The following is a 12,416-nucleotide window of genomic DNA, read 5'->3' on the forward strand; positions in this document are numbered from 1 at the left end:
AGGGAGGATTTTAAGAACATAGTGTTTTTACTTTTACTTAAATAAAGAATACTTTTCTCACCTTTCATTATTACAAGAAGTATTAAAGATGTCTGGATAGCTCCAGGATTAATTTGAGCATTGATGAAAGAAGTAGTCTAGTCAGATATATTACTTGAGTAAAAGACATCACCATCATTTTTAAATATTCCAGTACAGCACACAGTGATACCAAACAATCATATTTTTTCTTTTAAATGTATCGGAGTAAAAAGGGTTTGGGTTGCTGAGTAGAATAATTAAGTAACATAAAATCCAAAGATAAATACACGTACCTCAAATTTGAACTAAGGTACGATCCTTAAGTAAATGTACTTCCGCTGAAAGTAATACTTCTGGATTTTGGACACACAATGGAATTATTTTGTTTTTTTTATTTTCTACCACACTGGGGTATCTGATTTGAGTTCAAACTGACTCCAATCCATATCTACTGTGTGAGAAATAAAAACCTCACTTACTAAATGTTCAAAAACATAATAAATGAAACTGCATCTCTGATTCAACATTTTAGTATTTTATTACCACGGTACATAAAATACAATGAGCAAGATGACGAAGGAATAGCTAACATCCTCTATCCTAACTAGATTAGACTACACAGTTTTGCAGGAAGGAGGTGATCCTCGTACATTATATTCTATATCTAAGAAAAATAAAAGATTAAGTGTGGTCCCTCTACATACAAAAAAGCTATATCATATAAATTACTTTACACAGTACTGTAAAAACGTAAACATTATATTTGGCAAATCAGTGACGTTGTTAGTTGTTATCTTTTTCCTTTGTGTCAGAATAAGAGGACCGTGTGAAAAGCACAGGTACCAGGTGCTGCACAGTGGTTGGCTTTTTAGATGGGGAGTAAAGACAACAATGGATTTTGTCAATGAGGGAGAAAAGGGGCAAGAGTGCAGTGAAAGAGTTGGGTACGGGTGACACAGTGGGACGCTTCTAGCAAGTTATTCATCAGGAATAAACACTATGAGTGTCGGTGTCATACATGCAGTCTTGCTTAACTGATGGTCATACAGAAGACAGGACAGAAGGTGTTTTTCTCACAGTGTTTAGTGGATTCTTCATCGCATATATTAGGGTCACTTCTCTAAGTTGTAGGTAATTACCAGTGGTGGACAGTTACTATTTGATAACTTTAATTACTTTGAAGATTTAGTTGAATATGAAAAAGTGCTATCAACAAATACTTTATCATATGATATTACAAATGAAGATAAAAGTATATTGAATCCTTGGTTAAATTCACAATCCATCCAGCAGTATATAGTACAAAAATAAAATCAGCTGCTCCTTTAGTGTTAAGTGAAAAATATATTAGTCTGAAATAGATCTTTATAATGAATAATTTTATTTTTTGTAATTTAAGTACATTTTTATTGTAATACTTTTGTATTTGTACCAACGTACGAGCACTTCGTCCACCACTAGTGATTAAAAAAGACTGGTGGAATATAGGTTGACTAGCTGCTAAATTGCGCTTGAAGAAATGTATATCCGTCCACATTTTACTCTTGTTTGGTTGTAAGCTTGTATTATTTTTAAGCTCAGTCCCTGACTTGCTGACTGCTTACTACTCTGCTGCTGCTGTTACATGACCATAAAACTTGGGATATGGTCCTATTTGATTCTTTTATATTTGTGAGATTGTCCGTCTTCTACAAGGTATATAGCATCCCATTATTTGTCACATGATTCAAATGACCCACTGCTTGCATACTTTGTCCACATATTTCAGGAGCTTACCTTCCATTGTGAATAATCTTATGTAATGACATTTTACTTTGAAGTACATTTTCCTGAAATGCTTTGTTAAATGAAAGAAGACTTAAATTAAGAACAAATCTCTATTATGTATGTAGTTTTTAGGCATAACTTCAATCTGAAGCCCTCTCTCTCAAAATGACTCCCCTACTTCCTATTATTCAGTCTGTAGCACTACCAAACTCCTGAATCATACCTATTACTAACAATAGAGAGAAAAATGTATACTGTGTGTTAAAAAAACGTTACAAAAAGTTACACCTGCAGTGTTGAATAAAAGACAAAAGCGATCATTTCATAGCTTGTGTTTCCTGAAAGATAGTCACTTCGCGCTTTGAGTGGAATTTCGTTTTTTCAAATGGTAAGGCAATTTTCCAAATAGTGAGAAATCAAGATGAAAAAAAAGAAGAAGATTATCAAAATGACACAGAACCAACAGGTTGCCAAACACAGGCATAAAGGACTTCGTAAAATATATTTTAAATGTCAGACCTATCAAAAGAAACTCCATGATCATAACAATTTTAAGAATTTCGAGCAATTCATCTCATCCTAGGGGTCCTGAACAGTTTCTTTACAAACCTCTTTAAATAGTTGTAAGTAGAAAGCTTTTGCTTAAAACGTCTTAATGTTTAAACTGGGTGGGAAATTGCTGGTGGATTTGAATGAGACTGAAAGAACCTAATCATGGAAGAAAATCATTTAAATTGTAGTGTAACATAAATTGTCCCAAATGAGATCTTTAATGTTTAATTACTCAAATCGATCATGAGGTGCTCGTAGATCTGAGTTTTCCCCTTGAAGCTTGATGCGAGCAGGAACACCCGGTTGTCAATGGAAACCATAGAAAATGCTCGAGGCGCCTGGATATTGAGCTCCTGGGATGGGACAAACTGGCCCCTCTCGGTGTCCCATTGGTAGACCTGCGTCAGTGAATAATCGCTGCCCAAGATGGCATACTGCCAGTTGCCGATGGAGACAGGCTGGAACACCATAGAGCCGCGGGAAGGAAATGTCTGGACCTCCTTGAACATGGCACCGTCCCAGCGCATCACCTTGGAGTCTCCGATGAATCTTGTCAAGCATATAAACAGCTCACCTTTGAAAAGATTCAAGGGGCTGTTTAGTATCCAGCTACAAATTCAGGATCTAAAATATAGAAATAATCCCAATGACAGTGTATGTCATTGCAAAAGATCATAGCTTGCTAGCAAAGAGTCACTTATAGACAAGCTGACCCTGGACAGAGAATATTACACAGTTATGATTTATGAGCAGGTTTTATGGCAGTCGAAAGGGACATTGCCTCTTACTACTTTCCTAATGAATGCCTATTAGCAATGAGGAACTGAAGTGCAATAAATTACATCTAACATGAATGTTTTATTGAATTAACCACATCAGATGAATTGTTAACCTTTCATTTAATCTGCTATTAATCATTTGACACTACCCAGACTCTGTTATTCTTACAAAAAACTGAATCCAATAAAAACTATAATAAACATGTGAGTACTGTATAAGCTAATACTGCGATACTTTATGTTTTAATGTGGGTGAGCACGTCTAATTAGCCTGTGTGTGTAGATGCACTGCCGTTCAACCTGCGACTCTCACCTTTGACCTTGAAGTGTTTGACGGAGAAAACGTCCTCCATATCCGGTATGTCAGTCCTGCGTTCAAACAGTTTCTGGCTCCTGTTCCACTGATAGACGACAGGCCTTTGGGAGCTGCTCGACAAGATCAGGTGGGGTTTGTTTCCGATCTCCAAATGCTCTACATCTGTGTCCCGGAACCACGGGTGGAGCGACTGGTGGGAGTAGAAGCCATTGCCGTTCCATTTGTATACTGTTGTGGAGCCAGCCTAGAGGTAAAAATGTCAGAGGAAGTCATTGTAACAAATAGATTAGGGTTTAGTATGAGTATGTGGCCAAAGATCAGTAATTTCAAAATTGGAAAAGCAAAATGTAGCCAACCTTAGAGCTGTCCGCGATAACAAAGAAAGACTCTCCGTCGATCATGAACGTCTCGATGTCGTTAGGTTTGCGAATCTTCAGGATGTCAATGTCCTGGATCTTAATGAACTTGTTGGCGGATGGGTCCCGTTTGTAAATGTGCGAGCCCCCAAATAGCTGGGCCACGATGACAAAGAGGTGGTCATGAATCACCATAGGCTTGCAAACCACAGTGGAGGTGCCTGAACAAGATATGTGAAGATACATAAAACATTGGTAATCCTGGAAGGATAATCAAATATTCTAGATAAGTATGTCCCCATTAACAAAAAGTACGGAAGCCCTGAGGCCGAAGAATAAACAATTCTAGGGATCTATTTCGATCCAAATAGTCCAAATGCATTTTATCAGCCCATTCAATGGCCACAGTAATTTGTGTCTTCTGCCCATGCAAAACCGAATGAAGTTTAGTTATGAAAATAATGGTGACATTTTTTCATCCTGGCAAACATATTGTTTTTCATCTGTCAAAAATATTTCCCACTCATTTAAACTATGAAAAGGAATTAAGAAAACTTGAAAAAGATTATCTAGGAAAAATATATGTTGTTGATGCAGTTCTATAGCCATAAACACAGGAGATAAAAACAGTTTGGATCAGGCTTAGAAAATGGACTTTCTCGCTTCCGTCTCAGGGCCTCCATAAATAACTATTTGCCATTTAAAGCCAGAATATCTCACAGGACAACCCCATTACAGCCATTGCTGCTCTTTACTTTTTTATGGACTCACTTTCGATGGTGTCGTAAGTCCTGAAGGTCATCTCAACATGATCCCATTCCAGGAAGCTGCATGTCCCAGCAAACGGTTGGGCAAACACAACATACTGATCGTCTCCAAAGGTGAAGGCCCCCACCGAAATGGACTCAAACTTCAGGGACTGATAGGAGGCAAACTCTGAAAAATGAAAACATGACAATGAATTCTGTCCTTTATATTTAAATAATTAGTTCAGCACTGACATATTGATGCGAAAAGGACGGAAACAAGAGTTAAAAGGCTGAGGTAAATACATTCTTTACCACAAAAAAATATAATTTGGTTATGATGTACCTACCATGCATCCATAGTGAACACAACATTTAAAAACAGAGAAGGCTATTGATGAATAGAAGTAAATAGGCTATATATTAACAGAAATAAAACATACATTAACAAGCTTTAACACAATGTGTGCAGTTTAATCCAATTATCATATATCCAGTTATGCTACTAGACTGCTTCTACACAAACATGCATGCATTTTAGCCTAAAACCTTAAGACTTGCACATAAACAGAACTCAAACTGACAAGTGTGACTGTTTATTTATAGCTAAATGTTTTAAATAGCTAGGTTTTAGAGAAAATGCATGTGTTTGGCAAGTTCTAATCATATGACTGGATAAGGGAGGCTTGGATTTTACTGCACAGGTTGTGTAAACTTCAGAAAATTGATGTTTGTACAAAGTTGTTCAGTTTTTAAAACATATTCCATTGACTGGTGACAGACAGCTCATGTCAGTTGAATGCTTCTATGACAGATGCAGGATCGTGATACCTGCTGTCATGCAGTCGAAAGAGTGTGGCAGCAGGTCATTGATCTTCTTCCCCTGGTAAATGGGTGGGCCACTGCAGTAGATCTGGTCCAGGGTGGCGTTAGTCTGGTGAATCCACTCCACCAACCACTTGAGCTTGCAGTCACAAATCAGGTTGTTTCCACGTAGATCCCTACGCAAATGGACAGATTGCATTAGGACATCGGTTAACAGATTTGTTAAGACATAACCTCATTAATATTAACTGTGAAGCATGTATTTCAAGCATTTTATTTCCGATCCCTGTTCTGCTTACTCTTCTCTCTCTCCCTTTCTCAGCAGCACTTTGGCTTCAAGCCAGAAAACCGCAACAACAAGTGTCCTATCTCCTGAGTAGTCTCTGCTCGTCGCCCACTCTCAGTCTGAATTGCTGTTGACCTTGGATGTGTGCATTGACACACACACACACACACACACACACACACACACACACACACACACACACACACACACACACACACACACACACACACACACACACACACACACACACACACACACACACACACACACACACACACACACACACACACACACACACACCACACACACACACACACACACACACACACACACACACACACACACACACACACACACACACACACACACACACACACACACACACACACACACACACACACACACACACACACACACACACACACACACACACACACCACACACACACACACACACCACACACACACACACACACCACACACACACACACACACACACACACACACCAAGCTGATTGTGGCCAAAAGCAGGGATGCAATTATTTTCTCTGTAATTCACTTGTTTACCATATTACTCTGACATTCTGGCATCATATCCCAAGCTTTCTTTTTCTCTCCTTCATATGTTTTCCATTACAGCAGGGAAAAGCTTCCTCTACAATCTTTTATGTCCTTGCTTATTTACTTCTCTTCCATCTCACTGTGCCCTTGCCCCCCCCCCCAGCTTACATTCCTCTATTTTCCTTTTTAGAACTATGACCTCATAACCTTACTGTATTCAACCCCACAATTCAAGAAAAGAGAGAAAAAATAAGACTTTTCTCATCATTTGCCAACATATTTTCTATCCGTAACAAAAAATATAACAGTTGTATCGGTCCACTACCCTATTTGATTGTTGCAGAATGATTAGCATAATATATTAGCTATGACAAATTAGCAAACTGTTACTTCATATATTGACTTATTTACACAATAATCCACAAAAATGTCTGTAATAGAAGAAATATATCAATCAAAAAATTGATTTTTTTAAATGCTACATTTCTGTGTCTTAGCTGAGCTTCCTTAGAGAAAGACAGATTGAACTCACAATTTGGTCAAAGCTTCCATGCCCTTGAAGACATCTTTGGGCAGCGTCTCAAGGTTGTTGTAAGCCAGACTCCTAAACAACAAAAAATAAAAGGTGATTGAGTTAGGGGTAGACTGTCTCTGAGTTATTGCACGAGTCTGTGTCATAGGCGTTTTATTACTCCTGTTAGCTGGATTGCCTTTAGCAGAAAAAGGCTAAACTAATCAAACAAAATAAGAAGCATCCAAATGTCAGGTAGGCACAAGTCAGAGTCACATTGCCCTGACAATACTTAAGGACATGGTCTGATAATGTAACAGCTGTCAAAAAATCCATCTTTCTCAAGAGGATGATATCTCTAACAGTTAGTTAGAAACCTACCATCTGACCTGATAAAGACATTTCATTTGTAAGTGAAAAACTGAACTCTAAACCAGAAAGAGATGTGAATGAAATGAAATGTCAGTGTGATTCAACACTGCATTATTTATCTGAGAGTCAGTTTTCCAGAGGGAGAAGCCATTTTGCTTTGGAAATGTGCAAAAATGCACTCTCCAAACAGATGGGGATGGGGTAAAGTGGACAAGATTCCAGCCTGTACTATTTAATAATGTATTAATGGTATGTGAAGTATTTAAAATGACCTCTCATAATGCATTTATTCATCAATTTAAACATAAAAGTGTGTTGACTCTCCTCTTAAACAAAGGAATGTATGCATGAAACAGGAAATGAGCAGTTCATGTGTGGCGGAATATCACTTTTTTGAGTTGTGTATGGACAGATATAAATACTAAATCTTAGTTGGCATTTGTAGATAGAAAACACAAACCAGCACCTTAAAAGTTAACAAATTCATCCAAATGTCATCAGCCAATTAAGTGGGCGTAATCACTGGCTATCAGTCTCATACAGATATTGGTTAGACGGGGCTTGTTGCTACACCTACTGGTAGGTTCAAAAACCGGTCATCATCTATTCAAAAAGTTGACAAGAACACAAGATGACGACAACCTCTAGCAGTCACAATCAAGCCGGGAAGAGGAGGATGTCAGGTCATGTATGTATTTAAAGGGCACCCAAAGAAAGGGAACCCAAAGGGGTGTTGGGTGGATGGATGTGTCAAATAACTTATTCCTGTCTTAATTGGGCTGATAATTTTCATATCAGGTGACAAACTCTTTATATTCATCTTTGAAGAAGTCACTGCTCAGACACTTAAACCCCCTTAAAATGCATCCCAGTTTACTTCTGTTTGTCTTTGTCCTTTGACAGAGCCACTAATGTTGTAACTCATATCCGCAGTTTTAAATGGTTCACCTCATTCACCTAAAGAATGCATGAATAAATGCTGATAAACTGTTATTCAATTTTGCTGCATTGCACTGCATGAGCTCAAATGTGTTAGGAACGAACTGTCTGTTTAGGGACAGATTATAGGTCACTTGGTGTGAGGTTACACTGCAGTTATATTTAGTCTTGACCTAGAGGTCACCCACTTTCTCAACTATCTTTAGTTTTGGCAAGGTTTGCATTTCAGGAATATAGATCAGTGTTTGAAATACTCTGTTATAAACTGATATGTTGTCGTCCCCGTGGTGAGATTTGGATTAACAAGGTGTGCTATCTAAATACTACAAACACAGGTACAGTACAAGCTATGCATAACTCATCACACTCACAATAGATGCCATAGAAGTCTAACAAATATAAAGTGACTCATTAGTGAAGCTATATGATGCTAAAAGTAACAAAATGTGTGTAAAGACAGATATATGGAATGTATTTATTGAGTATTTCCATGTCTTTATACTTTTACCTCAAAACATCTTAAAAGGGAAATATTGTCATTTTTACTCCACAACATGTATTGGACAGTTTTAGCAACGTTGCAGATTTGTATTATTAATACAACATTTAAATCAATCAGTACATTTCAGTATATAGGTTTACCCTACAGTATTTAAAGTGATTGAAAGTAATTCCGTTTAACATAATAATGCATTAATAGTTAAAGTCAAGTACAAATATATATTTTATTATGAAATGGGCTATTCTGTACTTTGAGTTAGTTTTCATACTTCTAAACTTTTACTTGAGTATGATATTGATTACATTTCAGTTGGCACAGAGGAATTGTACACTGTATTATTACTACTTTTACTTTAGTTGAAGCCAAGGTCTAGTTTAGCTTTTAGTTAAATACTTCCTCCACCATTGTCTAAGGATGTGTGACATCCAGATCTGCCCTTCAGTAATCTGACCCAGTTTCCACCTTCATCCACTAACCTTGGACACCACCACTGGCAGCACTTCTGCCTACCTCTGCATTTCAGACAGTGACAAAGTGATACACACAGAGGAAGAGGACATTGATGCACAGTTTATGTAAGGATACCATGAATACTCATATCCCCTTACCTTAGAAAATACTTAAACAGAGACTATGAAAAATGGAAAACAGGATATAAGAACTATAAAAGAAACATTTTCCAGTTTTCCAACATGGAAGAACCATAGAAGCAAAATACTTACAGATGAATCAGCGATTTCAGTCCCCGGAAAGCATATGGGGATATCGATGCGATTCTGTTATTTTCAATAAATCTGTGAATGAGAAGAATTGTATTAGCATTCGACAGATTAGGATTAACACTATGTAATTATCCCATACACAAATCCAATGTATTATACTTCAAAATTAAATCCTTTAACGTAATGCATCTCATATCTCTTTGCAATTGTGATCACAGCAGTTACTGAAGGATTGTGTAAACCTGAGCCCTGTTATAATTATACATTAAACATAGCACAGACCAATAATACAGATTCAGGGGAAAATGACAGAATGAATTATATTTTAGAAATGCACTATACAATCAAACATGTGCTTCCAATTAGGCTGCGCTTTACATGAGGTAAGCACATTTTAGGTAATAATAGGGATAAACGTTGGAAATGAACCTCCCAATCAGGCAACATAAGCAAAATAAAACTGTATGGAGGCTTTAAATTGACAGCATGCCGCCAAAATAATATGTATAAAAACATTTGTACTGTATTACAGAAAAAGGTTTCAAATTGGATTGTAACATTGTGATTGATTTTTATTTTTGTATTCCAGTCAGCTTTTATTATCACAACACATAAAGTATGCAACTGGAGAACAGCGTGTGTATTTTACAATCCTTCACCACACCAATGAATGTCAATCTTATAAATTATATATAAATACTTACAGATATTCAAGATGTGGTAAACCCAGGAAGGCATCCTCATCAATAAAATCAAGTGTATTCGCTGTGAACAAACTAAGAAGAAACAACAAAATGTTAGAATAGTACAATCATAGCTTTCATTATAGTTTCCACATTATCTACTTTTCTGATTCACAAATCAAGGGTGGACTGGGTTGAACTTGAAAATATATTATCAGCTGGGAATACATTTTAAGATTTGGTTATTCAGTTTGTTAAAGGGTATCTTTATTTATTAGGATTCAACAAACTTTAACTGTGAAGCAGATCTTTTAGCAATTTACCCCCAATTGATCTTTTAAAATGTTTCTATGATGCTAACATCTGTTTTGCCCATAACGAACATGGATGTAAAAAAGGTCGCTCTTTCCTCCTTCCGTTATTTTGGCTTAATAGGAAGAGTCTGGGCTCCACAGTTAACTGTATTGTTACATCTGTTTTATTTTATATTAAACCCCTCCCAGAAAAATCTTATTACATTCCCAAACACAATGGGAAAATGTTCCCTTTGACTGGGCACACAAAAAAACCAATGTGCCTCATTTGTTAGGATAAAGGTTGTGATTTATTACTACTTATATCAGTAACTCAACGTTCAAAACAGAGGAAAGGTCAGAGTAACTGTAAGAGACAACATAGTCTTTCAGCTTTTCTGCCCACAGTATGCGGTTAAGATTGAATTAAATGAATAAAAGAGAAATGACTCCTATGTTTTTCATGAAATTAATGAAAGAGGGTCATGGATTTCTCTTTCCATGTCTTTCCGAGTCACCCTTTGAACTAATAAAGTGTCCAAAAAGAATATATATTGTGCACCACACTGCATCTTATTATTTGATAAACTGAAGCACTTTAAATCCAGTGGAAGAGTTTGGTTGAATAATAATTTGAAGATGTCAAAATACCAGATATCTGATTTTGTAGTGAAACTCTTCCTGTTTATTCTTTACTGCCAGTGATTGATTACGTGCTCTAATGGAGGTTAAGATACTCCAGGTCACCTTGACAGTAAATAATGACAGAGGGGACAACACCACTTGAACTGCCGCCTAGTTAAATTCACCCTCCTTCTGTTCACCATGCCTCCATGCAAACCCAGACTGATTAAGTGTCATCTGAGCATATGGAAGAACTGGTGCCAAGAACAATATTTTACTGAGCAAAAGTGATGCACAGTGCGCTGTTATGTGCAATAAACTGAAACCAGTGTGATTACAGAGCACAGTTAAGCCTGACCTTGCAATTCATTTGTGGGTTTGGAACAACAAATGACCCAACAGACTCTAAATATCTATAATAATTTATGTCATTTGTCAGAGAAATTGCGAGATAAACTCCATAATTATGTGTGCTGTTATGATTTTACTGTCTTTCATTTTTTTTCAAGTGCTATTTTGGGAGGCGAAAAAAAAGATGTTCATTATTTAAACACACACATAGCTCCTCTCTTCCCAGCCCCTGCTGTGTTTGGCTGTAGCCATGTGGTCTATTGCATAATCCTGACACCATTACAGAGAATTCCCCTTTAAATATTCTTATCAGCCTCTAGGCTAGTCCTCCTATTGTTTGATTCTGTAAAAAACTGAAAAAGGATTAACAGACAGACAGGCAGACAGACACATAAAAAGACAGACGGATACTCACAGTAGTTGCAGAGCAGGAGTGTGAACAAAGCTTGCTCCAACGATTTCATTAAATCCAGACTTGACAAAAGATCTAAATGAATGGAAAGGGGATTTATCCAAAAGTATTAAAAAGATGAGACTTGTGTATCCTCCACTGAAAACAGATTATTTCCAGACAATTCACCAAAAGAACAATACAATAAAGAAAGTATTAAAGTGCAGGGCCACTTACAGTGAAACCACGTCGGATGGGAACGTGTGAGGCACCGATCGGACATTTTCACACAGGGCATTGTCTTTGGTGCAGGTACATCCAACCGGGCATCTGGGCGGCCTCACTCTCCGTCCTTCAGCAAAAAGCAGGCTGACAGCGGCGACCCAAACCAGGAGCATCCATCCCCCCTGTGCTCTGCCCGGGTATCCCATTCCTGCTGTCCCGGTCGATACTATCCCTCCAGCTCATGCGACTTCTCGGCAAAAAAAACCCCGTAACCCCCGGATTTAAAAGTGCTTTCTAAGTTTGTTTTTTTAAATGTATGTTTCTGTGTTGGTTGAAATGTTAAGATCTGGTGTTGTTGCGCTCGGATGCAGGCTTGTGTCTATGCTTCTTGCGTCTCAATAGGAAGGCACCAGTCCAGCGGATTCGTTCTGCAAGGCGCAGGATTACCAATGCAGGACAGACGGGACATGAGAACAGTCTCAGATTTGTTTGTCATGAAAGATAATGATCTCAAATCATCTTAAAAACACGCTGCTAAAGGTTGCACTTCTTATTAATTCTGCTGCTTACAAATAAGTTGTCTCACCAATGCAGC

General features: G+C 37.5%; 1 protein-coding gene across 1 annotated transcript; it reads right to left on the reverse strand.

Annotated features, from left to right (window-relative positions):
* Positions 1-537: 537 nt before the first annotated feature.
* On the reverse strand, positions 538-12,362 carry lgi1b (leucine-rich, glioma inactivated 1b). The gene is made up of 10 exons (XM_034118994.1): positions 11,834-12,362; positions 11,621-11,692; positions 9,959-10,030; positions 9,255-9,326; positions 6,741-6,812; positions 5,369-5,538; positions 4,563-4,727; positions 3,792-4,012; positions 3,433-3,679; positions 538-2,914 (listed from the first exon to the last, which is right to left on the reverse strand). The coding sequence occupies exons 1-10, from the start codon at positions 12,025-12,027 to the stop codon at positions 2,565-2,567; spliced, it is 1,635 nt and encodes a 544-aa protein (XP_033974885.1). The 5' UTR covers positions 12,028-12,362; the 3' UTR covers positions 538-2,564.
* Positions 12,363-12,416: the final 54 nt, after the last annotated feature.

This window comes from Trematomus bernacchii, unplaced genomic scaffold (genome assembly GCF_902827165.1).
Source record: "Trematomus bernacchii unplaced genomic scaffold, fTreBer1.1, whole genome shotgun sequence".
Taxonomy (NCBI): domain Eukaryota; kingdom Metazoa; phylum Chordata; class Actinopteri; order Perciformes; family Nototheniidae; genus Trematomus; species Trematomus bernacchii.